Source organism: Coturnix japonica, chromosome 1 (genome assembly GCF_001577835.2).
Source record: "Coturnix japonica isolate 7356 chromosome 1, Coturnix japonica 2.1, whole genome shotgun sequence".
In the NCBI taxonomy this organism is placed as follows: Eukaryota; Metazoa; Chordata; class Aves; order Galliformes; family Phasianidae; genus Coturnix; species Coturnix japonica.
The window spans coordinates 79,587,572-79,615,473 of record NC_029516.1 but is presented as its reverse complement, the minus strand read 5'-3'; the positions used below and the strand labels follow the sequence as shown (position 1 = coordinate 79,615,473).

General features: G+C 43.6%; 2 protein-coding genes across 9 annotated transcripts; both read right to left on the bottom strand.

Moving 5' to 3' along the window:
* Nucleotides 1-44: 44 nt before the first annotated feature.
* LOC107321499 (OX-2 membrane glycoprotein-like) lies at nt 45-14,854 on the bottom strand. 7 transcript variants are annotated; one of them, XM_015878490.2, is made up of 6 exons: nt 14,362-14,854; nt 11,940-12,021; nt 10,832-11,158; nt 9,930-10,196; nt 8,192-8,308; nt 45-1,420 (listed from the first exon to the last, which is right to left on the bottom strand). In XM_015878490.2, exons 2-5 carry the CDS (start codon nt 12,010-12,012, stop codon nt 8,196-8,198), a joined length of 780 nt encoding a protein of 259 aa, XP_015733976.1. In that variant the 5' UTR covers nt 12,013-12,021; nt 14,362-14,854; the 3' UTR covers nt 45-1,420; nt 8,192-8,195. The 7 variants fall into 7 exon arrangements, with proteins under 7 accessions (XP_015733976.1, XP_015733971.1, XP_015733999.1 ...); XM_015878485.2 differs by lacking the exon at nt 14,362-14,854 and adding an exon at nt 14,263-14,322; XM_015878513.2 differs by lacking the exon at nt 14,362-14,854 and adding an exon at nt 14,238-14,261.
* A 5,757-nt stretch (nt 14,855-20,611) lies between these two features.
* On the bottom strand, nt 20,612-26,808 carry LOC107321484. 2 transcript variants are annotated; one of them, XM_015878454.1, is made up of 6 exons: nt 26,772-26,808; nt 24,367-24,708; nt 22,997-23,059; nt 22,782-22,881; nt 22,452-22,572; nt 20,612-21,191 (listed from the first exon to the last, which is right to left on the bottom strand). In XM_015878454.1, the coding sequence occupies exons 1-6, from the start codon at nt 26,773-26,775 to the stop codon at nt 20,859-20,861; spliced, it is 963 nt and encodes a 320-aa protein (XP_015733940.1). In that variant the 5' UTR covers nt 26,776-26,808; the 3' UTR covers nt 20,612-20,858. The 2 variants fall into 2 exon arrangements, with proteins under 2 accessions (XP_015733940.1, XP_032303964.1); XM_032448073.1 differs by lacking the exon at nt 26,772-26,808 and adding an exon at nt 26,059-26,578.
* Nucleotides 26,809-27,902: the final 1,094 nt, after the last annotated feature.

Sequence of the window (27,902 nt, the reverse complement as noted above, 5' to 3'; positions counted from 1 at the left end):
CATACACACTGTAGGTACTACTTACAAATAAGAACAACGTGGCCTTACTTTCAAAATTTCTTTATTCCACTTCTCTTTGGTAAAGACAAATAAACAAAGCAGGACATCAGTAAAGAAAGCAACTTTGCATAGATAATAATTAAGCAATACACATGAGACACATAACACCACTAAAAATATGTATAGAAAAGAAAATCAGTTGATAGTCCAAAGCTATCAGCCATGGGTTGGTAATCAGAGGGGAAAAGAAAAAAAACAACTGGAGAGGCTCCGGTTCCACCTGCCATCAAAATCATGGCAAAGTAGCAAATTCAGCTTCTGTAAAACTCTCCATTGATCCCATTAAATCCATAGTGCTGTAACGTGGTTAGCTTGGGGTGTAACATCTCACGTGACAAAGTCTAGGCATGGAATAATTGCATTTGGCCAACAGAGCCATTTGTCTTTGCTCAAATACAAGCAACAAGAATAGATGGAGACAAGGGATGGAGCAGTGTATCAGGTGACCACGAGGATGATCAAGAAGGCAAGACCATGCCTTTTGGCAACTAAGCAAGGAAAAGGCTGGGGTACTAACAGCACTGCATCAGAAGGCAGAGAGAGACCAACAGGAAAGCAGACAGAAAGGAGGGTATGACAGTAGTTCCACTACTGAGCTTTGTTTCAATATTCTCCTCATTTACATATTAAATAATCAAATAACTAACAAACAAACCAAAACAGGATTTGAAAGAAAGCCATATAAAATAAATTACTGAAAAGACTTCTTTCCCAATTATGGCTGCTATTACCACTAATCTTTCACCTGACTCCTACTGACCTTTTACCAATAATTTCAGCAGATTTGGTGTGGTTTGAGACCACCAGCAGCAGATCTCTCTCTATAGGTAGCTCAGAAATACAGCTGTTGATGCTTTCAAGCAAGGAGAAGGAGCTGCATTAGCTGAATAAGAAAGAAGAAAAGGAGATGACAGAAAGAAAATGAGTCACTGAGTTGCAAAACATAACACTGCAGAAAGCTATTAGTAAAATAATCCCCCCAGCTCTTTACTGAGAGCAGTTACACACTGGAAGAGAACCCCCAGATTGCTCACAGCTTCCATGGGAAGAAGGCAAATACATTTGCAGACCAGCAGTACCAAGAATGGCATGAGCAGAGCAGATATTGTCTGGCAGCAGAAGAGAGGACTGAGCATTCCCTCTGGTCCTCTTCCTTGTGATGTAGTGTTTACATCAGAAATCAAACACTGTGCTAGTCTTTCAGCAATGAAGACGCTGACTAGAGAGCTCAGCACTTTAGTCTTGACGTATTTTCCTTTTACTGCTGCTACTTTCCAGTTGTGCAAGTCTCTGCTTTAGTGTTGACTCCGGGATGCTAGGCTGTAATGATCCAGGAGATGAATGGAAATCCTCTGCAATCCTAGAAAACAAAGAAAAAGCTGAAAAAGGATGAACCAGAGAGGTTCAGAATAAGTATGGCTTGAGATTTATTTGCTTGCACTACCCTGAAAGTAAATGGAGAACTGCCACACCCCTTTTTGGATGCACTACCTGAATGCAAGGCCTTGTTGCATGTTTAAATAGAAGACCATAAATAAGAAGGCATCTTCAAGCAAGACACATGGAGTACAGCATGACAGATTTCCAGGACTAGTATTAATCTATTTGCATATTATAGGAACAACTTACTGGAAGAAGAAAAAAAAAAGAATTTTCTACTTTCTATAAATATCATAGAATCATCGAATCACAAGGTTAGAAAGGGCCTACAAGATCATCTAGTCCAACCGTCCTCCTATCACCGTTGCTACCACAAGCCACTCCCACAGATCTCATAGCTCCTCATCCAGACGCCTCTTGAACGCTGCCGGGAATGGTGACTCCAGCACATCCCTGGGCAGCCATTCAGGTGCCTGACCAATCCGAGAGAAAAAGTTCTTTCTTATATCTAATCTAAACCTCCTCTGGCACAACTTGTGGCCATTTCCTTGGGTCCTATTTGATGCCTAGGAGAAGAGGCCAAGCCCCTCCTCATCACAGCCTCCCTTCAGGAAGTTGTAGAGTGCGATGAGGTCTCCCTTGAGCCTCCTCTTCTCCAGGCTAAACAATCCCAGCTCCTTGAGCTGTTTCTCGTAAGACTTGTGCTCCAGATCCCAGTTTTGTTTCTCTTCTTTGGATATGTTCCAGGGCCTCAATGTCTTTCTTGTAGTGAGGAGACCAAAACTGAACACAGTACTTGAGATGTGGCCTCGCCAGTGTTGAGTACAGAGGGATCATTACCTCTCTGCTCCTGCTTGCCACACTATTTCTTATACAGGCCAGGACGCCGTTGGCCTTCTTGGCCACCTGAGCACACTATCGGCTCACTTTCAACTGAGCATCAACCAACACCCCAGGTTCATTTCCTCTTCACAGTCATCCAGCCACTCAACCCCAGTATAATTCTCAATATAATTTTAAAGGAACAGGTTGGTTGTTAACGCATTGGGTTTACGGCTGGCCTACCATTTGCTCTCATTTCAGTGACAAATAATTTAGCCAAGTGGTAAGACAACATAGCAACCTATGTAAAAAATGACATATAATAAATAAATTTAGTTGAGATGTGAAATATAAAACCCCTGCCATCCTTGCTTTTTGTGTTTTTGTTTCCACCTCCTTGTCCAATAACACAGCCCACAGCTGAAGTATTTTTTTAAAAGGAAAAAACATTTAAGAATTTACAGTTCATTCCGCAAGAAGTTGAAGCAGCCAGATGACATTTCACAGAAATGCTATTTATCAGTCTTTTCAAATGCTAGCCATTCTCTGGTTACGCTCAATACACAATTGTTTGCATGAAAAGAGAAGGACGAACTGGGACATTATTTCATGGGGAAATAAAAGCAGATACTGTGCATGGAATAGACACTCTGATAGTCACACCTAGCAAAGGCCTCTGCAGAGGGAGGGCCATTTTTAGCAGCACATGCCTAAAGCACCTCTCCTCCAGTAAGGCAGGATGATTTTGAAGGATCTCCTTGCTCACTGCTGTCCATGATGGAAGGCAGCAAAAGGAACACATTGTAGGAAAGCATGATAGGAAAAGAGAGAAAGCATCAGTTCTCCTGCCCATAGTGATGAAAGCTAGGGGTATTAAAAGATGGGATGCTCTAAAAGAGCAGCTGTACTCTGCTCTCTGTATGGAGCAGACTGGAAGGTACTGCTGGTTGCGCTTTTGTAAACAGAACAATTTTAAAATGACTTTTTATAGAACAAGAGCTATGTCATGAAACCCTTTGCATCCTTTGCAAGAAGGCATCCTTTGCTTCTGCTGTAAAATATTTGTGTGTGTGGGAAACCTCCTGGGCAGCTCCAAATTACCATTCTCCTGATGAGTGTTTGTATAGGCACTTTCTGTTTTTCTCTTAATGCTATTTAAGTCTTCTTGATTACGATGTATTTTGGTTGTAATTTTTAAGCTGTGGTTTTGTGGGTTTATTTTTGTTTTATTTGTACTTTTTATTTACTGTTAAGAAGTGAAAAGGAAAGAAGCTGCAAATAGAATCCTTTACTTGCAGTGAAGCCACAAGAGAGGGAACCAAGGTGACTCTGGAGCAACCTCCCGCATAGAACGCCACAATAGCCAGAGACCATTCCCCTGGGCATTGCTGGCTACTCACCCTCTGAAAGGCTAATATTCAGCTTTCACTTCAGGAAAACTATTCAGAGAAGCCTCCTAAGACCAACCTGTTCCTACGTTGTTTGTAACTATCAGGTTTGCCACTCTTAAAAAAAGAAAAATATAGAGCTGTGAATCAAAGCACACGGAACAAACAAGAAGTCATACCAATCAGATGAGAAACTACGTAGCCTTAAGCCAAAAACACAGCCTTCCCAAAAATGAATAAGTACTCGAGAATACTCCAAAAAAATAATTCTCCTTGTTGTAAACAGAAACACGGCAAAAAAATAAAAAAAAATAAAAAAAAAAATAGCACATTTGTACAAGTGCTTGTGGCTGTAAAGTTTCCTGAATTACTGGAATCTACCATACAAGCACTTCCATATTTCCCAGACTTCTGGGACACCTTCAGCCCCCTAAAATTTGATTTTTTTATTGACTATGTATTATAGCTGACCAGTAAAGATATTACTTGAAGCATAACAGGGCTAAATCTGTATCATTTTCAGCAGCTCCAGAAATTAAAAAATAATCAAGGTACCTTTAGTTCCTATTCAGGGTAGCAAGTAATTTCTAGTTGGTGCTTCAGAGATATTTTCACTGTGGGTTTTTTTTTTTTTTTTTTTTTTTTTTTTTTTTTTAAATAGTACTCATGTAACATTCCAAGCATATCAAGCCTAAGCATCTCTTTAAAGTCTGTTAGCTGTACTCTGACAAATGTTTGTCACAGAATCATAGAATCAATTACCAAGGTTGGTACCAACCACGAACCCACTGTGCCCCCTAACCATGCCCCTCTGTGCTGCATCCACAGGTTCTGAATATCTCCAGAGACGGCAACACCACCAGCAACCTGGGCAGCCTGTGCGTATGTCTCACCACCCTTCCTGAAATGTTTCCTATTATATAGCTTGAATTTCCCCTGGCACAACTTAAGGCCATTAACTCTTGTCCTGTCAATGTTACCTGAGAGAAGAGGTCAAATCCCACCTCACCACAACCTCCTTTCAGGTAGCTGTAGTAGCCAGTGAGGTCTCCCCTGAGCCTCCTCTTCTCCAGACCGAGCAATCCCAGCTCCGCCATTAGACTTGTGCTCCAGACCCCTCTTCAGCTTTACTGCCCTTGTCTGGACACACTCCAGGACCTCAATGCCTGTCTTGTAGTGAGGGGACCAGTACTACTTTTAAAATCAGAACTTAATACTCAATAAAGTAGATAGCTGTATGAAATATAAGTTACATAAAATTTTCACAGAAAGGAAAACTTCAATGTTTCAATTTCTAAACCAGAGAAACTCATTGCCATGCAAAAGTTTCCTACAGAACAGGTTTTTAAATCAGATCTAGTCTCTTCTTCTATGACCATTCATGTTTTATTCTTCCAGGTCCTCCTAATCTGCTCACATCATACCTTTCAATGACAAACTCCAAGAATTCTTGTCCTGTTATTATGGCTTTTTAAACACAAATATACTGCTTGACCATTTCTAAAACTCCGTATGTGGCAAAACATGCATTTGTCACCCAATGGAGCTTAAATTTTCCAACATGGATACCAGTACTAAAAGAAAAAAACAACGATTCTGGTATCCATGTGCATATGTGAAACAGACTTTCCCTCAGAAAGCCACAAATCTCCAGAGAACCCTTTGTATGGAATTTAATACCCCCAGAGACTGCTGGCTCCTGAGAACTGACTGTAAAGCCTCAGCTGGCCGGACTGAAACATGAGCATCCTGCAGGTCTTGGAAAAACAAGTGGATGCTGAGGAAAGCATACAGGTCGACACATGTATGAGGTAGGTGAGCCGCAGGAATTTACTGCATCTAAGAGCCTTTATTTTGCTTCAGTCCAGTGAGCTGGTTTGTTAACTGCACTGCTTTACAGTTAACTCTACAGTGAGGTAAGTCAATTAGGAAAAGGTGCAGGTTTTTTTTTTTTGGTTTTTTTTTTTTTTTTTTAAACAGAGGTGTAGTAATGACAAACCATTAGTGTGAGCAAAATTCCATCTGCAGAAAGATGACTGACCGCATCCTGCTCTTTGCCCTCCATGGAGTAACAGCACATCTAGTTTGCCTCTGTGCTTAGCCAACCAATGGTGAAGATGCAAGCTCTCCAATGCTCTGGCATTGATTCTTACCACAAAGCCCCTCACTGTCTGTCAAAAAGTCATTAACTTGGAAACACAAAGGCTTTGTGAAGAGGTTTCATTTGGATCTTTCTGCAGAGAACCAAAACACATATGCACTTTGTAAGTGGTATCTAAGGCAAGTGTCTGAGGGATGGGACAGCAGAAAGAGAAAGGAGAAACTTCGACAGAGTCCCCAGCCACACAGATAAAAAGTCAGTGTTCTAGTGAAAAGAAAAAAAACCATCTTGATAAAACTGTTTTTTAGCTAGTGCAGAATGAAAAGAAGCATTGAAGCCCCACAGAACAGTCTCAGATGCTGGCATCCTCCAGACAGGGCTACTTTAGCTCTCTGCAAGGCTATTACTAGAAGCATGTTCAGAAGTTCCTCATTCCAACACAATCTCAGGATAATAGAGGATAGAAGTTACTATCTGTAAGATGCTACTCTCTTTCACACACATCTTTGTGCTTTAAAGAACATGCACAGACCTCATAGCCCACCAGAGGAAAATAAAAAAAAAAAATAAGCCTGTGCAAAAACAGACCAGGGTCTGAAGTGAGAGCCAAGGTAAGGATACCAAAGGTATTTCCTCATTACAGCCTGGTAGCTGTGAGCGGTAACACTCTAAACAAAGCACAGTACATTAAAAGAACAGAAGGTATGATTTCCAACTGCACTGTCACATCCTGGCACTAGAGTTAACCGAACCCATCATAAATGAGAAGGAACTTCAACAGATGTAGATCTCAAATCTTGCTGCAGCTGATAAACCCTAATACCAGCTCAGATCCATTGCTAAATGCTGCTGAAGTTTCCCCTCTGATGCACAACAGATGGTATAGGGCATTGGGAACCTATGGTGAAGTTAACCATACTGCTTACTGTAAAGGTCCCCTTATACATCACCTCTGGAACCACAAAGGGAACTACTAATATCCAGGGGCCAAAATCCCACTAGGAGGTAAGTTAGCAACTTCAGCTTCATCAAAACACAACCAACCTGGTCCAATTAAGATATGTTTCACTGATACACTCCTGCTTCAGCCACCTGCTGTAGCCACAGCATAAGGGTGCATGTATGTAACAAGGTGGCCTTAGACGGCACACTGGTCCCTGTGCCCCATCACTCCCTGAACCACTCCAGAGGGTGACCACAGATCTCTGTCAAGTCACCCTGACTCAGGGTGTCTCCTCCTAGGTCTGCTTGATACAAGCTCATTGGTGCTTGGAAGGGGTATTTTAGAACAGAGAAACATCTTTCCCACAACCATCCCATTTTCTCTTTTCTGATGCCTTGAAAGCAGAACCAAAATATAGAACCAACTCTTTGTCCTTTCATTTCCAGGTTGGTCAGAAAATTTTCTCTTTGTAATTGTTTATAGGAGTGACGTAGATCTCAAGCACCATGTATAACTAGGAAGTCATACCAGGGGTCTACAAAGCATTCATTTCTTTTTTTTCCTCAAAGAAGTTTTGTGTCCCTGGCAGTAGGGGATCTACTACGTCACCCTCTCCACACTGTGAGCACCATAGGTTCAGGTTCACAATACACAGGTCTGATATTCCTGGAAACACCTCTTTAACTTATATCACATTATCATCATGAAGCACATGTCTAAATGTTCCAGAATGAGCTGAGTTAATGTCTGCTGGCTTCTGAAAGCATTTCTAAACATACTCATAGAATCTAAAGCCAAGCACAGCATTCTGATCCAGTGATGCAAAAGCGAAATTAGCAATGACCATCAAGTTCATGAGATTTTTCAAGTCTTTTCTCTCCTTTCAGTTACTTCTCCCTTGCTATCCTATTACTAGTAGTAATGCCTAGAGTTGTTTCATTGTCAGGTAATCACACCTACAGGCACAGCTGTATCTCCTTTGTTCAGCATTAGGAATCAGATTCACACACCAAGTTTGAGCATCATTCCACATTGTGTCTTAAAATGTGTCAGGGTGCTGTGACTAGAAGATGGCCATGCCTTGAGAGTACAAAACTCTTAATGAGCTGGTTTCTCATCAGTGTCCTGCCAAAAATTCTCTCAGCAGACAAGACTCAATTCTTTGTTGTCCCTCTAAAACAACAAAGAAAACTGAAACGCGTTTGAAAAGACTTCCATTAGAAAGTGAAACACAGACAGTGCATCTCACTTTGCCCATATCCTCCCCTCCTAACTTATAGTCCTGTATTGTTCCTCAGTGGCAACAGTGCCAAACAGCTCTTGAAATTACAAGCAACTGAGGCAAATTCAATTAAACAGTAAACACATCATAAAGTCTGGCAATATGACCACCCATTCTCCATAACAATAGCTCAGCAAAGTTTCAGTCTTCCCTGCTGACAGCAAGACCTTATTATGGCTTTGTGAAAAACACTGGTTTCCACACCAGTAACTCACCATTTCAGCTCCTCTTACATATCTTCTTCCTCCAACACAGTGCAGTGAGAACCAGGACCAAGATGACAAGTGATAGAGTCGCAGCAATAGCCAGCCCCAAGAACCTGAATCCCTCTTCTGCAAAGAACAACAAAATAAAATAAATAAAAATTTTAAAAAAAAATGCAGAAAACAAACAAGAAACAAAGCTAATTTACCCAAGAAAATGAGAAGAAAAAGGCAAGAGAAATACCTATTTCATGACAACAATTCTCAATTAAGATTTTGCAAAGGCTTTGGCTAAACTATACTCAAGTAGCAATTGCTCAGAAGAGAGTATGTTTATCTTCAGAGAAGAATATGCTTGCCCATTGCTTTCCAGAAAACGTCAATATGATAGTTGGGATACATATACAAGTAGAATTTCATGCCCTAACACTTCCTAAAGAGTTCTTTTGCTCATCCAGAATCTGAGGCTTAGTTAGTAAAAGAAATGATATTTCTTTCACTACTGAACATAAAACACTGCTGCAAAGAATAAACTTACATTCAGACAAGAAGGCGGATGTGTTTTAATACCTGCGAGAAGTTCTAAACAACATTCTAGTGTAAATGCCCCTCTATGGTTAGGTGTCAGCCACATGATCTGATTGTCATTAATCAAAGTAATAACACACAGCCCAAATTCAGTGCTCAGTGATAACAGCGAGAAAACTTACTGAAGTTATTCCAATCAAGTGAAAAACATGAAATCTTTTAAAACAGCTAGGCTGAGCTATTCTTTTGAATATCTCCTTCTCTAAGCTGTGAAAGATTGCTAAATCAACACCCTATTGCTGGGCTTTTCACTCTCCCAGTGAGGAATAACAGCAAGATCTGTTTCCTGCTTCCAGAGGTACACATTTTTAAAAGGCCAAAACAAAATAACTGCACTCAAGACACAAGTAAGAATTTATTACTGTTTTGCAATTAGCGTCACTCAGAATTAAGGACTGATGTCCTTTTGTAATTTCAGAGAGAAAGTTTTAGAAGTTATTTGTATGCTACCCCTCACTATTTTCCATATAACGCTCTTATCTCAAGCATGTAATACGGGAACTAACCCACAGTCCTAGTCTGCCCTTCCTGTTTTTCTAATTTCCAAAGCAGAAAAGTGATCTTCCCTTTGAGGCTCTGGATTTAGGCATACGTGGACTTTAAAACACTTATATTCGCACTCCTCTGTGAAATGAGGCTGGCACTTAAGCTTTTCGTGTTCCTACTTGCCACCCATAGAGCTGGAGCTGAAATCTTTCCAGTAGAATGCAATGTTGGAAGAAAACTAAACCAGTGCTACCAAGTATTCAGCAGTTGCATTGCTTCATTTAGTATTTCCCTGTAACATCACTATAAACATCTTCAACTGACCTCCTTCCAGTCTGCCTGGGAGTATCATTCCTCCTCGATTATTACTGCAATACACACATCTCTTAGCAAAAGTGTCAGAGAAGCTAAAACATAATGCACAGGTTACCCAGGTGCAGTATCAACAAAATCTGTAATAAGTTTAACTGAAACATCTGGTTAATCATTGCTGATAGTGAATTTGTTATTAATTTCAGAACTTCAATGTTTATTAAGCCACCCACAGTGCAGAATAGGGCTCCCTCCTCCTCTGGCACACAGTCATTTCACTCTCTTTCCCAGCAGACTCCTATCCAACCACACAAAACGCAGAGGCCAAGGGAATGCTAACAAAGGCCTTATCTCAGTCACCTACTTTTTTTCATACTTATGGGCAATTCCATTTCTTCATTCTCGTTGCTCACTCTGCAGGTCAAGTCCTCTTTGCTGCTGTTCTGAAAGTCATAGACCTTCACTTGACTGGTGATGGACACGACCCCATTATCATATTTGAACTTCTCCTGTGTAGGAGTATAATTGAATGCACTGTTCCAGCTGATAGTGGGTTCTGGGAGGCCGACAGCACTACAGGTGGCTATCAGATGACCTTCAGAAACATTGTAGTGGATAGATGCATTGAGACCTTCCGAGACACAAACAAGACAAACCATCACCACAAAAAGCACCTGACCAGCAGCAGTAATAGCAGATGAACCATTATCAATCAGAGCAAGGCTTGCAGGGTTCTCACACTGCCCCACGACACAGTAACACTATTGGGCCATCACCCCCAGTACTCAATGCTCCCCCTCTTACACTGAAGTGATATACCCCAATGATTTCATCTTACCTGAAAATCCAGATTTGGAAATGATTTGTTAAGAAAAATAACTTTGCCTTTTCTGTTCTCTTGTCTGCTAATGCCCTGGGGCAGCTTGCAGTGCTGGGGATGTAACCAACACACAAAGGAAGCTGCAGTAGTATTGGCCTACTCACAATCCAGACAGGACTGCTTAGGGCTTACAAAGATTCCATTCCTCATTTTTTAAGCTGTTGCTCACAGAATAGCAAGCAAAGACAGCCTAGCATCAAAGCCACCATGACAGGCCTGAATACAACACCAGAAAGCCTTCTCACAGCAACAAAGCTTTACTTCTAAACTATTCCCCACCAAGGGATACTCCTACCACTGAGGTTTCTATGTCCTCTCAAGGAAATTCTGTGGATGAGAAAACCCCACTCCTCCTACTGGAGACATATCCTTGCAGAGAATCTCACCATAGACTCCAAGACAAGAACGTCCTGAAAAGGAGCCTAAAGGGAAGGTGTTGAACAAGCACAAGTAGCACCCTGTGTCATTTACTCTTGTGCTCCAGAAGGTGATGCTTGTGTTGTTGAGCATCAGGCTAGTGAAATTTATCCGGTCTTGATAGGGTTTCTGAATCTTTAATCCTGCTGTCTTGCTGTATGTAGCTATGTTATCTTGTGATTTTACATTGTCTTTCTGCCATGTAACTTGCACGACATCCTTGGGCTCTGTCAGGGCACAACTGAGAGTCACGCTGTCGCCCACCTTCACCGCTCTTTGCTCAGTCTGCGTAACCACTGAAACAACATGAAATAGTGAAATGAGCAAACAGTTCAAGCATGCAGAAGCATGACACTATTCTAAGCCCAGGATTACCCACAGACTTAACAATGCCATCAGCTAAAGCATTATTCTCATGTGGGCTTTCTCTGCCCAGAATTCCTCCTCCTGCATCATCCCAGAGATCCAGTTATGCCGATTTACACCAGATGAAGATCAGGCTCCATCCAAACTAAATAGAAGACGTATCTATTTTTGTACCCATCCCTGTACACTCTCACCTCAGTTTTATTACACCAACTTATGCCTTCCCAGTCTCAGTGGAGTCATGAACAATTTCTACTTCCTAAAATCCAGGGGAAGATTAAATGGATAAAGGAAGTACATGCAAATCCATTCTCATAGAACCGAAGGGCAAATCTAGCTAAAGGCAATTTCTAGACTACATAGCTTCAGAGATTGTGGTGTATGTGAGAGAGACTGAAAGAAATAAATCCATAGTTTGTTCCACGGGAGAGGATGCAGTATGGGAAACTCTGAACTCTAGTGAACAAAGGTTCCCAAAAAGTGCCATCGATATGGGACACTGCGCGTCCCGGTCTCCAAATGCTAATCCAGAAGACCTTGTGTTACACTTGCCAGATCCAAGCCCTTGCCTCAGCTGTCTGATGTTTGTCACATGGCATCAGAGATCTATATTTTATGTCTTTTTGCTCTTGACTCTGACCAGTGAAGGCTTAGGAGTCAGAAACCAACTCTCCAAACATCTATAGGCAGATTTAAGGAAATTCAACTTACCTTTTGCCTTTCCAAGCACAACACAAACCAGACTCAAAACCAGGGCTTGGAAAGTCATTTTGGAAGAAAGCATCTTCTTCGCCTGAAGAAAGATAATGAGAGATGTATGACTTAATAATAGATCAGCTTCTGGTGTGAACAGTAACCGTTGCTTTGTCATTTAAGGAAAATAAACTTACTAGGGTGGATGACAAGTTTTCCACGTCCTGTCACACAGCAGAGATAGAGCTGAAGTCAAGGTGGAAAAAAAATGCTGTGTGAAACCTATAGAGGTGTTAATTTTCTGGACTGTTCCTCAAAGGTCCACATTTACAGACAGAAATGAAAAGAGCAGTTTATACTCTCATTTAGCATTTGCTCTCAGATGAACTGGCACATGTAAAACAAAACATTATAAAACGGATGTGCTTCTGAAAGGCTGGTGCTTGTAGCCCAGGGACTGACATGAGCAGCTAAAAGATCCACTGCATCTAATTGTGTAGAAAGGTCCGTCCCCCCCCCCCAAAAAAAAATATATATATAAAAAATAATAATAAAAAAATCAGTCATGGCAGAAAGTTACCAGAAGGAGAAAGTTGGCATCTCCCTTCAGACTTTCCCAGGCAACGATTTTGCTCCACAAGTATGCACACAGCCATGTTCTATCCATTAACATGTTATCCATCCAAGCATGTTGTAGCACTGTGCTGAGAGGGGAGCTTGTGAAGCATGCCCAGCAGTATGACTAAGAGCGTGACATGTCAGCTGTCCCGGACAGCTCACGAGACCAAGGCATACATTAACACCTCCAATTACATGAACCTGGGAACCCACGTGGCATATAGTACCTCCTATGCACAAACGTATTTCCAAGGAGGAAGAGAGGCAAGCTTTCCTTAGCAGACAGCTTTTGACTTGCTCCTACTACCTTCCATCAGGTAATAATGCCACAATACAACTGAACTGTGGATCCGCCTGGAACTGCAGCTGGTGTCACGTAAACATAATTTCACAAAAATAAATCTCTCTGCAACATGTATCATGTACACCTGCCAACGTCTGCAAAACTAGCTGATATTTCTTGGAAGTGCTTTTTATCAAGAACACAAGTTGCAACTTCTGTCAGATTTTCGTAACATGCAAGAGAAACAGAAAATGCTTTACAGTTTCTATGTTATCACAGAAATACTTGCTCTGTGTAAATCTATCTTGCATTTTAAACTCACTCTGTTAATAAACCCTTTCCCCATTCTTTTGGTCTATAAGAATGTTTGTATGGTGATACCAAGTTGTGAAAAATCAAGAAATCAGAAACAAGACACCTACATCATCAGCAAGCTCAATGAATAATGCATCTGCCATGTGATAGAGCACCGTGATATACTTGAGCATGTCCCGAAGATGTTTAAATATACATAAAAACATGCAAAAACCATCAAAACAGAGGAAAAATATAGAATCAGAATATCCTGAGTTAGAAGAGATCCATAACAATCAATTTATTACAGGGCAGTTGGACTAGGTGGCTTTTAGAAGTCCCTTCCAACTCTAAGGATTCTATGATCAATGAATCCAGCTCGTGGTTCACATGGAAGTCACCCAAAATCAGATCAAAGATCTAAGAGCAGTATCCAAATACTCCTTGAACCCCAGCAGCTTAGTGCCGTGCCTACTGCCCTGGACACTCTGTTCCGTGCCCACTGCCCTCGGGTGCAGACCCTGTCCCTAAACCTGTCCCTAAACCCCAGCTGCCCCCCCCCGACACAGCTCCATGCCTTCCCCTTAGGTCCTGTCGAGGCAAGTTACAGAAGCCTTTATAAGCCCAAAAAGAAGTGCTGTGCCCACAGGAAAGCACCTCTTCAGTAACAATCACCTGTCTCTTTGCTTTGATACCTGATAAAGTCACTAACATGTCATTGCTCCTATCCAGCATAAGCACAGGATGCACAATGAGGAAGCAGCACAGTTCTTGTGGGTCACAAGAAGTCCCTTTCTGTCACATGCCCACTTGTGGGTCACAAGAAATCCCTTTCTGTCACATGCCCATCCTAGCATGGAAGCTTGTGAGACAGAGAGAGCAGAGAGCAAATCTTTCTTTAAGCTGTACTCACCCCACCTGCACCTCTTTCCCCACAGCCACGTTACTAACAGCCACTCTGTCAGAGCTGTACTGCTGTCGGTCGCAACTTCCCAACCAACTTTAACAGCTATGCATCTTTCAGCCCACGAACTGCAAAAATGACGCATCACTATTCCCATGCTCTTGGCAACACCCGGAGCGCCATACCGGTCCTTAGAAGAGCAAGCGGGAGCACTCACATCTCTCAGCTCCACGTCCACTCACCGTCCATACCACCCGCACCGCACCACGCTGCGGAGCCCCCGGCATCCCCAGCCACCCCTGTTCCTCGCACACAGCCGCAGGAGATCGGCGGGTACTCACCACGAAAGCCCGAGGGGAGGGAGCGAGCTGGCCCCGCTGCACGGCACAGCGAGCGGTGGGAAGCAGCCAGCAGGGCGGTAATTCCCACCCCCGGCTGTGCTGTGTCCGGCTACGCTGCAGAACCTCTTCCTTCTCCGGATTGTAAGGATCGTATGCCAGTGCAAATCGCTTCTTGCTCAAAGCCTGCTCCCTACGGATTTCAAGTGTGATTTCAAGTCGATTTTGACACCCAGGCTCTTCAGGGCTTCTTCCTTGTTGGCGATTATGAGCTCACATCGGGATGTGTCTCTGCATCATTGGAAATGGGCTTTTATCATTGCCGTTACAGCCCTGTTGGTTAATAGAAGTCGCACAAACGTAACAATCAAAGTGATCAACACAATGGAATAGGTGTAACGACAAAGGGAGTCATGTAATGAAAAGATGTTACAAAGAGAAAGAAAAAGCATTCATCCACCTCTGAAGATCTAGGCTTACAGGGAAAACTATTAAAGAAGGGAAGAAGGGATTCCTAACCAGAGATCCTTCCCCGGTGGCAGTCAGGTGCAGCCAGGCTCCACCCCTTCTGGTCACACAGTTGAATTGCCTTCACCTGTGCTCCCAGGGCTGTCCGGTCTTTTCCCCAGCTGTTCAATCAGCGGTTCAGGCCATGACCTAACAGATCCCATACACACTACGCTCATGCTGCTGGCCTCCTGCTGTTAGAATAGAGCATTTTCCCCCAGCAAAGCTCTGCCCCAGCCTTGTCCAAAATAACTGATTTCTCAATTTAGTCAGTTAGAAACAGCACCACTTGTCACCACCTGTGTCTGCTGTTTGCCGTTTCTTCTGTTGCTTTCACGCCTCACCAAGCTCACACCTCTTTTGACAGGTCATTCATACTAATTTATATATTTCTGTTAGAAGAATCTAGAAGGCTTCCTGTTTTAAAACATCATTGTTCATGGGAAAACACTAATCATTACACATTCTCACCCCTCTGCCAAAACACCTTTGCAAAGCTGCCCTCAGACTATCAGAGTGGTTGTGAGCCCATCTAAAACTGAACCCCTTCATTTCTTAAGACACAGACAAACATGGTCAGACAGTGGCTCCTCCAGCAGGATGCAACTATTAAAATAGCTCCACCACCATGCTGGATTTACTGGAGTCCATGCTTTTCCATTAACAGACCATAACCCAGGCTCTGCCACCAGCTTTCTTCAACATTTTTTCCGTCTCCAATGGGAAGAGCTTGAACTGCTCAGATTTCCTTCCATCATAGAATCACCAAGGTAGGGGAAGATCTCTAAGATCACGTAATCCAACCATCCACCCACCACCACTATTTTCCCCACTAACACATGTCCCTTAGTACCACATCCACACAGTTCTTGAACACCTCCAGAAACGGTGACTCCACCACCTCCCTGTGCAGCCTGTGCTGTCCTGACCACTCTTTTGGAGAAAAAAGTTTTTCTTGACATCCAACCTGAACCTCCTGTAGCACGACTTGAGATCATCCCATCAGTCACAGTTTTGGGCTCCAGCAACTAACCTGCTGCCTGTTGCTTAAATCTGATGTCCCTGTACTCTTCAGACTGATTTTTCTCATGAGAAAAACATGTTTGCGGGTCTTCTGTACTTATTACCTTCACAACTGAGGGGATTTCAGAAGGGACTCCAGAGAACTGTGGACTGTACAGCTTAAAACAAGTTTATCCAGAAGTTCCTTGTGTCAACAAAGCAACAGAAGTAGGGAAGTCCCAAGGACATCCTTCTGCCTTTCATGAAGATAAAGGGGACACTCAGGGGACTTGAATATTTTTAATTAGATCATCCATTAGATCATCCAACAACTCATGTCTTCTGTGGTGGAACAATTTTCTGTTTGTCTATATTTTCCTGTTCCCTCAGTGGGCTGATGGAACTAAGGGAAGAAAGAAGAAAAGAAAAAAGAATATGGAAAGTAGGAGAGCTGCTTCTCTGAAAGAGAGGGCAAAGCCCAGAGCTGAGCAAGGAGAGGGTAGTTCTGAAGTAGTAGGTAAAAAGCAGAGGTAACCTGAGGGCATACAGAGGCAAAGAGAAATGACTCTACGCAGTCCAGCAGGTTCAGAAGATAGAAACTTTTCATATTCATAATGGAACTAAAAGACACGAAAGTCTCTTTCAGCCCTGTTCTGTGCTGTCATTTCAGCTCTTTCTTTTTGCATGCTCCCAGCTCAGTTTAGCAGTCTCCATTGCCTTTCCCAAAGCAGGTGGTAGCTGAGCCGACACCAATGCTTCAATGTGATAAAGCCTTAGAAGTTAACAAGAACAAAAGTGGTGAAGCTTCCTGTCCTAAAATCTGGTGAGTTATTTGTACTGCTTATTTTTTTTTAACCTATGTTGCTACCTGTGTGCTGGTGAAAGTGATCTGAAATCTCTCCTGTCGCGAATGAGTTCTAGTCTGTAGTCTTTCCTTTGCCTGCTCATTGGATGCTCTCTATTCTGAATGCCTTTCTAGGTTCTTCCCTTTATTTTTAGGCTAATGACCTCCTTTAAGAGGAACCATTTGTGCCAGTAAACAGTGAAATTTGCACAGGTTTGAGGAAGAAAAATGTGGGACAGCTGATTTATGCTGTTGTCATTCGATAGGAAGAGAAAATAAAGGGTTAGACTGAGGCTAGTGGGAGTGACAGAGATTTCAGTTATGAGAAAAGCACTGAATTGTGTAGGCTATATCAGCTGCTGGAGGTCACATCAAGACTACTGGGCTGCTGATTTTCTCTGTCTCTGCTTATGTAAATTCACATATCCCTCCTCAACATCAAATTTGGTAGTAACACTACCAAAACTCACTAATACTTGGATACCTTTGTATGTTTCAGAGCACCTGTTGCCTGTTATCATAGAATCATAAAGGTTGGAAAAGACCAGTAACATCATCAAGTCCAACCACCAAACCATTGCCACTGTGCTCACTAACCATGTCCCTAAGCATCACATTTCTTGAACACCACCAGGAATGGTGACTCCACCACCGTGGGCAGCCTGTGCCACTGCCTCACCACTCTTTTGGAGAAGTATTTTCTAATATCCAGCCTGAACCTCCCCTGGTGCAACTTAAGGCCATTACTTCTTGTCCTGTTGTTGTTACCTGGGAGATGAAGCTGGCACACACCTCGCCACAACCTCCTTTCAGGTTAATTGTAGAAAGTGATGTCTCACCTGAGCCTCTTCTTCTCCAGACTGAACAGTCTTCCTGTAAAAGTTGTGCTCCAGACCCTTCACCAGCTTATTTGCCTTTCTTTGGACACACTCCAGGTTTTCAATGTCCTTCTCATAGCGTAAAATGGAAGACATGTTTAATCTTCGCTGTAAAAGGATGTTTTGTGTTAGACTTCATAGAAATGGGAGCCGTTGCACACCATTCATCTTTGATATATCTAACATAAAAGCATGTAATCACATATTCTCTTCCCTTCTCTAATTTCCCAGTGAAACACACTGATCTTTCTGCTTCAATGACTTCTCACGCTTCTCTTGCAATCTCCATATAGGAGCTTTTTCTCTAACTGGCAGCCACAGGCTGTGGACATGACTTGCTACACAGACCTGTTCAGAAGCACACTGCACATTACAGAGAAAAACAAATGTTCCTGCACCCAGACGGTGTGAATTCCAGCTTCCTAGGGACAGGTAAATGGGAGAAGATCATGGTAGTCGTTGGGGAGAAAGATGTCTCAAAAGAAAGGTGAGACCACCACTGTACATTTCTAAGATAAGGTTACACTAAAAGTAAAGATAACTTGAACATTTTACCTGGGTCTCGTTAGTGGGGCTGGCTTTGGTCGCAGCTACTTGGCAATGTTTTTCCTCCTGAAGGTTCTTCCCTTTGCAATTACAAAGACCAAAAGGAACAATTAATGATATTTCAGCAAAAAAAATCAAAAGGATGCTTTTAAACTTCTACCTGATCGCTAGTGGGAAAAAAAACCAAACCAAACCAAAACAAAAAAAACAAACAAAAGAAACACCAAAAACAACAACAACAAAAAAAAAACACCCAACATGTTAATCTGTTTTGCAGACATCCAGAACCAAAGTGTTTTAAAAAAACCTGTATGTGAGACTTCCTGGAAAGGCTGAGACTACTTCTGTCCACCAGTTTTCTGAATCCTTGTTGTGCACTTCATCACATTTTCTGTTTTCCTTAATATTCACAAGAGCTGACATTTTACTCTTAGGAAAATAACACTTCTGCACTGAGGATAAAGCCTGTACTACCTTCCAGCAGTGTATAAGAATAACCTTACAAGTCCAGCAGGCTCTGAACCAACCGGACACCATGTCAATGGTTTATGGGCCAGTTGGTTATACCAATCAGAGCTACAACTACAGAACACATATGTCCAAAATTACCACATTAATTTATCTGCTTGGTCAGAGTGCTGGGTGGATAGAAAAATAAATAAATAAATAAATAAACTTTCCATCAGGAAAAGCCAAACTGAGGCCTCCACCTGTAACTCACGTGACTACCAATTTCAAGGCAAACAGGAGCATCCATGGCCAACAACCTACATAACAGAACTTGTCAGGTTTTTGGCACCCTAGATGCTTTCCCAGGTCCCATCAGACATCCAGCAACCACACTTCTCCTTGTGATTCCACACTTGCCTTAGCAAGCCCTCCATTCATCTCAATCTCAGAACAGACATGGGAGCATGTCCCAATTGCTTCCTGGGTATACGCTCACCTTGCAAGATTCTTTGCAAGTTTTCCAGGGCTTCAAGGCAGGACTGAAACCAAGTTCCCTGTTAGTTACTTTGCCCTTCAGTGACCACAGTCAGAGTTCTCTGCTGGACAGTCTCTATTCATTCCACTGTGTGATGCTGTGGCTGCACTTCCTTACTTGACTATCTTCCATGACCCTGAGGAATGTCATCCGCTGCTGGAGAGAGAACTGCAGATGTCTAACCAGCCAGTCCTGCTGTTTACATGAGCGTAGCAGGCTGCTGTGGGAAGTCCTTTTCTGATCCCAGAAGAAACACAAGGCCAAACACGTGAATGCATGCCCAAAGCAGGAACCTGGAAGGCAGCAGTACAGCACATAGGTTTTTGTCTGTGGCCCTGGATACCACTTACCTGGAAAAGGATTAACTATCTTCTTTGTATTTTGGATGTTCAAGATAGCCAAGCTTTCACTTTCAGGTTGCGTAATAGGATACAGTTCTTTACTGAAAGGGCAATAAGCCCTGGAACACATTCCTCAGGGCAGTGGTCATGGCACCTATCTTGACAAACTTCAAGAAATGTTTGCACAAGACTCCCATACACCAATTCCTGATCTCTTCCACTAGAGGGTACTCTGCTACTGAAAAAAATGCACTCTGCCCTGAAGCCGCACAATCTGTCAAAAGTCTTCCCAGTGACGCTGGTAATGTTTCCTGTAATAAAATAAAGAACAGAGGAAGCTTTCCATCATAAGCTCTTAAACTTGTAACTCTTTCCCAAATACCTGTCTTAGTACACTCCCACGGGCCTTGGTGCATCTGCAGCACAGATCCTTCTGCCTGATTATTTGTGGAGCACCAAAGGAGAACCTGCAGTAACTTGTTGGCCAATATGGTAAATTCACAGACTTCTACAACCATGACCTCTCCTCTCACAGCCTTGCTAGAAACTGGAAAAAGAATGAAGAGTTCAAATAGAGAGGAAATACCCATAGTGCCAGAAATGGCATCACAGGGTATCTCAGTCTAAAGGAAATCTGGGATGTCACCTTGTACAGGACCATGCACAAAGCAGGATTAGGAAGATCAGGTTGCTCCAGGCCCTGTCCAGGAGAATTTTGGCTGTGTCTGAGGTTGGGGCCTCCTCAGCCTTGCTGGGCTCTTGTTCCAATGTCTGTCCTACATCTCAGTAAGGAAAAAAAACCAAAACATTTATCACACTGAGTGGGACCTTCTTGTTCCCATTGCTCCTACCCTGACTGCCAGCTGCCTCTGACAGGAAGACAGTGCCATCTTCTCCACAGCGGTAGAACTCAGTTAGTCCACCCATGACTACCAGGCCAAACGTCTTCTACTTACAAGCTGGTCCACCTCTATGCTTGTTGGCTCTCATACCTGCACACCCACACTCACCAAAGACACCACACACAGATTCTGACCCTGGACAGTCTGGTGGGTGGTTTGCTTTATGTGGGTGTTTCTAGTCCCCAGCACCATGGTCTCAGTCCAGCTTCTGGCACTAGACCCCCAGGCACACAAACACATCAAAAAGGTACTAAGAAATAGAAAGTCATTTAATAAGAAAACATACACTGTCTCCCACTGCATGCCATCCCACTTCCCATACCCTCATAAAACAACATTTTATAACATTTAAAAGATGATCCAGTAGTGGTTTATCTTGACAGTATACACTTGAATTCTGGGACTGAAGGACTGCTAAGACAGCACCAGGTGGGCCTCTATATGCTGGGTCTTCCTCTGAGCCCTTAGCTTGAATTCCCCACCCATGTGATGTCCTCAGTGCTCCTCTGGACTTCTAGCAACAGGGCTTTGGTGGGCTGATTTCTCTCCTGTACTGGGCCAAGGAGTAGCCAGGGCAGGGCATAATTCAGACTCCTCACATTCCTCTGTGTCACTGTTGTTCTTCAGGAGCGTGCAGAGCAGCTCATCATTGCTCAACGCAGTGAGCTCCCCCTGGGGTATGTTGTGGCTGGTACTGTCTTGGCTACCAGCTTCCTCTGAAAACACGAGCCTCTTGTTTCTCCTCCAGGTTTCTCTTTCTTTCTTCTCTTCCAGATATCTCATCGGAGTTGGCTGCCTTTTGCGAAGTATAGATCCTGGTGTCTGCCTCTGTAAAAGAATCAGCACAATAATTTACCATGACCATTATCGTGAAAACAAGAAAACAAAAGGGCTCCTGTTCACAACGCTGGTGTGGTGTTGCACCCCTAAGCCACTCTGTGATCTCTGCATAAGCCACTGGCACAATTTTGCTTTTGCTCGAGCATAGTGTGTTGAAATGCTCAGGCGCTCCCTGAACATACCTGGAACGGCTGCTCCTTCAACTGTGGCCTGATCTGAGAGGTACCAAACTGTACAACCTGGGAGCACTGGAACTGCACAACTGGGAGAAAATTCCAGGATTGCCTCATCTGCATTGTGGCCAGAAAGGAAAGTTCCCCATCTAAAGTCAGTTATCTCCAGGTCCAGCTGTTAAGGGTTTCCTAAGCAACCTCTTGAGTTCTTGAGGAACCTCAGCTTGCTGTGATCATACCCACCAGAGTTGGAACAGATAACTTCTGCGATTCAACACAGAAGTAGAGTCCCTTTTGTGACAGATCTCATTATTCACTGAGAGATGATGAATGGGATGCTAAGTAATTCAACCTCCCCTCAGAATAATCTGCATGAAAATTTCAGATGAACCTTGTCATTCTCGAACCCTTAACAAACATGGTCCACATCAAAAGAGGGGCAGTCAGCAGGAAGATGAAAGTGATTATACCCCTCTGCCCTCTTGAAGCCCAACCAGGAGTATAGTATCCAGGCTTGGGGCCCCCAACGCAGGGAAGAGTTGAGCTTTTGGAAAGGATGAATATTTACAGAGGGCTGCAGCACTTTATGAAAATAGGCTGAAGAATCTGGGCTTGTTCAGTCTGGATAAATGACAGCTCCAGCAATACCTCACTGAGGCGTTTCAATTTAAAGGGAGATTATAAACAAGAGGGAAATAAACTTTTTACATGTATAGATATTGATAGGACAAGAAGGAATGGTTTTAAACTAAAAGAGAGATTTAGATTAGATTTTAGGGGTAAATTATTCATTGTGAAGGTGGACAGACACTGGAACAGGTTACCCAGAGAAGCTGTGGATTTCCCTCCCTGGAAACATTCAAGGCATGGTTGGATGAGATGCTGGGCAGCTTGGTCTAGTGGGTCTCCACCCATGACAGGGTGGTGTAACTGAGTGGTCTTCAAGAACACTTTCAACCGAAGCCATTCTATGATTCTATCTCAACAGAAGATTTTTGTCATGTTCCTCCCAATAATTGTCCAAAACTTCTGAAAGATTCGGAGAATTGCTGGAAGTGCTGGGAACTGGCATTACCTCATTTTGATAAGCACTGCCTTGAACCTTCGGTGTTTCCAGGCTTACAGATTGCTCACTTACATCCTCCTGTAAGCCTTCCTCCTTTTCAGGTGTGCGATGCGCTCTGTGTTTCTGCAGTCTGAAAGAAAAACAAACAACACAAATTCATCAAATAATACTTAGAAATCTCACATTTGGAGTGAATCTTGTTGCTTTAAAACTAGTGTTTCCACCTGGGTGAGTTTCCAGTGCAAGTATATAAAAACACCAACAGGAAAGAGAAAGGCAAATTGCAATGTGAACCCAGATAAGCCATGTTATTCACAAGATAATGAAAATCACTCTTACCTTCTCTTCCTTCTTTTGATTAGCCCCATGATGAGAAGTATCAAGGTTGCTAAGAGAGCACCTATGAAGACCACCACAAAACCTATTATCTTCTGAATACCTACAAAGAAACACAAAGCATGAAGGAGTGTCAGTATATTCTTCCTGTCCTCTTCCAGAGGTCGTGACTAAACTGAAACATTAATCATTTTACTTTTAAATAAATACAGAAATACCTCTCATACTTGGGGAACCCATAACCAGCATTTTGACTTCTGGGTTGTTCGCGTTTCCACTGTCTGTAAAAGGAAGTTTTATAATTAGGGAAGCATTTCATCATTCCTGAGATATGTCCTATAAGACCCTCTATGAGAAAGACTGCTCCCCAGTATTCAACAGCAAGGGCCTACTCTACAAGCACACTCCAGCTGGGGATGCTGCTGGAGAACATCATCCCTAAATAAGTGATCACGTATAAAAAGAAACACACAGAGATGCATGTTCACCTTTGCAACCTGATTTAGGGAGCCTCCTTAGGCAGGCGGATTGGACTTGATGATCACTGGAGGTCTATTCCAACCCCTACAATTCTGTGATCCTGTCATTCCTACATAACTAATATACACATACACACACCATACAGCCAAGGAAGTAGTATAGGAAGGAGCCTTCTGTATGTTTTCAAATCAAGAAATATTCATCCCACATAAGCTCTGTACTCTCAGAAAAGATCTCTAATGAGACCAGACTCTTTATGACAAGTTGCACTACTATAATTGTACATACCACTGCTGATCTAGACAACAGCCAAACAATGGGGAAATCACACACAACATGCTGATATTTTTGTTTCCTTGGACCAGTATAGCAGGATCACTACAGATACTGATTTCAAAAGTACTCCCTGCTTCATGCTGCACTTCTCCATGCAAACTCAGCCTTGACTTTTGATTGTGAGCTGAAATGACTTCATTTTCCTTCACTGTTGGTGCTCAAGTAAACAAGCCAAGGTGTAGAGGTAGCTAGCAGAGAAGGTGCATCTGTTTGCTACTGTCGATGTTCCATTTCGATTTTGTTTATGGTGTTATCTTGGGGGGCTTGCCCACGCCTTCATCAGCCAAGTAGGTGATATCAAGGGAGGCTTTCCTGTTGCTGAGCAGACAGCAGTGAGGAAACCTTAGGTAGCCAAACAGTAATCAAATTCCTCTTACAGCTCCAAAATCGATGAGAGAAGATGTTTATTACACTCAGTGGTGAGTAAGTGGTCAAAGCTGGACAGGTCAGCCTTCTGTAATAGGGTTCTTATCCAAATGCATCCCCTGGCTTATTTACCTTCANGTGTTTACTACACTCAGTGGTGAGTAAGTGGTCAAAGCTGGACAGGTCAGCCTTCTGTAATAGGGTTCTTATCCAAATGCATCCCCTGGCTTATTTACCTTCACTACCACTATGGACGGGAGTGGTGATTCTGGAGAACATCCACCAAGCACATGCTGCTGTGTTGCAAATTGACATGGATGGAGGGGATAATGTTTCACCTGCTCTCTGACTCCATCAGACCTGTGCTGCGTGCCAGAAAGCGAGAAGCTGCTAGTGGAAAACTTACTCTGGATTTTGAGGCATAGATCTGGGCTGCTGAAAGAGCCATAAGGGAACACATTGAAGATGCATCTGTAACAGGATGTATCCTCAGAAGTGAGATTTTGCAGAGTGATGGCTGAGGTGTTCAGGGCTGCTACAGTGAGACGTGCCTTCCTCTGAAATGATTCTTGCAGTCGCAGTCCATAGGTTCGGCTGTAAGTGGCTATGTTCCTGATGGAAGATCCATTTATCTTTTGCCAAGTTACTTGCAAGACATCCATATGGAGCAAGAAGTCACAAGAGAAATTTGCCTCTTGACCAAGGGGTGCTTCAGTAATGCTTTCACACTTCACTGCTTCCTCCAAACCTAGAAGCAAACCAGAACACAGAATCAGAGGGAGAGAAGAAACGTGACTTACGTTGGAAAAGCTGTTGTCCCTTGAAGCACTGTGTCTTGCAGTGTGCTGAAACACTATTGAGAGTCCACAGAGGCTACTTGGAGACGCTCAGACACCTTTGTTTACAGGTGGCCATCACTCAATTATTCTGGGCTGTGCGTTTCCTAGCCATGAAGTATTACTTTGGTGAGGAGAAAGACATAGGGGATCAACTGATGGGAAGACGCACCAACAAAGGACTTCAGCATGGGTTTCATCAGCAAATTCTCAAGAGTAATCAGTATACCCTGGCAGGCAGGAAGGCCAACTGTACCCTGGAGTGCATCAGGCTCAGCACTGCCAGCTGGGCAGGGGAAAGGACTGTCCTTCTCTACACAGTACTGTGTAGCCTCACCTACAGCACTGCACGCAACTATGAATGCCACAATGTAGGAAGGACATAGAACTATTAGACAGCATCCAAAGGAAGGCTAAAATATAGTGAAGGGTCAGGAGGGCAAGACATGAGGAGTGAGAGAGGTCCCCTGGTTGGTTCAGCCCAGAAGACTCCAAGGAGACCTCATGGTGGCTGCAGCCGCTCGAGACGGCAGAGGAGGGCAGCGCTGAGCTCTGCTCTCTGTGACAGGGAAAGAGCCCAAGGGAAAAGCATGGTGCTGAGTCAGGGGAGGGGCAGATGGGGGTTAGGGACAGGTGCTGCACTAGAGGACACGGTAATGGAACAGCTGCTAAAGGCAGCGGGCACAGCCTCAAGATGGAGTTCATGAAGCATCTGGATACCACTCCCAGACATAGGGTTTGGACTTGGGGTGGTCCTGTGTGGAAACAAATGTTGGACTCACTGATCCTTACGCAGTTTGGGTAAGGGGTATTGGAATAAAACAGCCAAGAAGTTGAGACTTGGATCTTCTACCCACTCCCTGTGTGTCGTCCCTATATGTGGCCCCAGACACTTAGGGACACCACCCACCCCGAAGCTGGGCATGACACAGAGGCACTATCCCTCCTGCCTCAGCCACCTCCCTGCCCACATCCCACTGCTGCCAAAAGTTTGCCCCAAACAGCTCTGGGTTGTCCTGTAAAGCCGCACTAAAATGGCTCTTTTTCCAGAGAACATCCCTGTTTCCCCCACGTTGGCATCTATGAAGGTGCACAGTACCATAGCCAGTTACAACAGAAACAAACATTGCTCAGAGATGTGAACTGGAAATGCAAAGCTGTGGTGCTAAGGAGCTCAGCTTAGCCCATGAGCTGCTCAGTGTGCCCAGGAAGGCTGCATGCATTCCAGAAAGCCTCTATGGGGAAAGAACATTCCTACTTACCCCTGGCAGCCTCCAGCCAGCAGCTTTGGCAGAGCAGCAGCAGGTAGAGCCCAGCCCAGCAGTCCTGCAGCAGCATTGTGTGGCTAAGCGTGTACCTGAAAACATGGCACTTCTGCCACCTCCCTTGGATGGAGGCTGGCACACAGGTTTCGCGCCTTTTCCAGAAGTGTCCCAATCAGCAAGCACTTCCTTGCACTTCATCCCGCCTAGTCAATCATTAATCCCACCTGTGAACCATTACTTCCATCCGTGATGCTCACATTACTGGCAAGGCTATGCAGATTTGTTCCCCAGACAGCAAGTGCTCTCAGGCTTAGAAATAACCAACAACCCCTAAAAAGAAAGCAGGAATGCTTGGGGTTCCTCACAGGTCTGTCAGAGCCACCCTAAAAAGTTCAGCCATCACAAGAGCTCGTGCCTTGCAAGGTGTAACTGTTCTGAGTAATGCAGGTGGCTGGTGGCCAGAGGGAGAAGAGAGTACAGCAGCTCCCAGTTTTTCTCTGCTCTGGAAAGAAGTAAATAGAGGCAAATACACAATGGTTACTACCCAGCTGCTCACCTGGCACTATGATGGGCACCAATCTTGCGGTCCCCAGAGTGGTCCAGCAGCAAGGACACACCAGCAAGAAGAGGAGTTGGATGCTCGTAGTACAATGACAATAAAATAACAATAGTAGTAAATACCCAGAAGATTATTTACAGAAAAAACTCACCCATATGGAAGCCTTCAGTCTGCTGGGAAATGCTGAGGCAATCTCTACCAAGGAGTAATCTCCAAGAGATGCTGCCTTAGTGGTGGTCAGCCCTTAAATGAAGTCTAGAGAAGGTGGAGTCAAGCTCCACCCCTCCCAGGAGCACAGCTCAATTACTCTCACCTGTGCTTCCACAGCTGACCTAACACTCACCTCAGCTGATTAATTAGAGTTTCAGGCTGTGATTACTAGTTTCCCATACACTCCTCCACCACGGAGACAGCATAGAGACAGCCAGAAAGTCCATTGCTTCGCTCCAACTTGCAAACCAAAGCCAAGAACACAAGCTGCATTAAGAAAGGAGTCTGTAGAGGGCAGGTTTAACTGGAGATTCCCCTTCCCAAGTCTGTCTGTGTCCAGTGCAATTTCACAGACCTAAAGCCAGCAGAGTGATGTGGACTTGTGCTCAGGGATGGAAACAAGGATTTCACGGTTCAGCCACGCAGCTCTTTGCCACACAGTAACCCAGCAAGGAGACCCCCAGCAAGGAGACCATGCACCCTGCTAGTTTCTGGTTATATTTGGAGAATAGTGATCTCCGTGCTTGATGAATTTGTTCTGGACTTGTCTTTATAAAAGGGAAAAGCCTATCTCACATGCATATCTTTCTGCAAAGCGATTTCTATAAAACTTCTGTGTTCATCTCTGCTATTTAGGAATTCGGTGCTTCCAATAGACAGTTGAGCACTTGCATAGGATTTGCTCAAATTATACTTTTATGGTGAGTCTCCCAGAAGCATTTGGCAGCAGTAGATGCCATTTGGTTATACCAATCAGAGCTACAACTACAAATCACATGTGTCCAAGATTACCACATTAATTTATCTGCTTGGTCACAGTGATGGTTTGGATAAATAAATAAATAAAAGCATTAAACTCTCCATCAGGAAAAGCCAAGCTGAAGCCTCCACTTGTAACCCACGTGACAACCAAATTCAAGGCCAACAGGAGCAGCATGTGGCTTCCAGAAGGCAGGAAATAGCTGCCCTTTAAATGCAAGTGGTATGTGGTTGAAACATGACTTGAAATTTTGCTAAAGCTCCCTGAATTGAAAAAAACAGCTGCAGAAAATCCAGCTCCCTCACAAGATCA

What these genes read in the sequence shown, in the direction of transcription:
- LOC107321499 (XM_015878468.2), bottom strand. Translation starts at nt 12,603, where the DNA reads ATGGATAACATGTTAATGGATAGAACATGGCTGTGTGCATACTTGTGG. An exon ending in TTCTTGTCTTGGAGTCTATG is followed by an intron (nt 10,197 to 10,831) that starts GTGAGATTCTCT and finishes GTGTCTCGGAAG; the next exon opens with GTCTCAATGCATCTATCCAC. An exon ending in GCCCATAAGTATGAAAAAAA is followed by an intron (nt 8,309 to 9,929) that starts GTAGGTGACTGA and finishes TGTTCTTTGCAG; the next exon opens with AAGAGGGATTCAGGTTCTTG.
- LOC107321484 (XM_032448073.1), bottom strand. Translation starts at nt 26,134, where the DNA reads ATGCTGCTGCAGGACTGCTGGGCTGGGCTCTACCTGCTGCTGCTCTGC. An exon ending in TCTATGCCTCAAAATCCAGA is followed by an intron (nt 23,060 to 24,366) that starts GTAAGTTTTCCA and finishes TTCCTTTTACAG; the next exon opens with ACAGTGGAAACGCGAACAAC. An exon ending in GGGTTCCCCAAGTATGAGAG is followed by an intron (nt 22,882 to 22,996) that starts GTATTTCTGTAT and finishes GTTTCTTTGTAG; the next exon opens with GTATTCAGAAGATAATAGGT.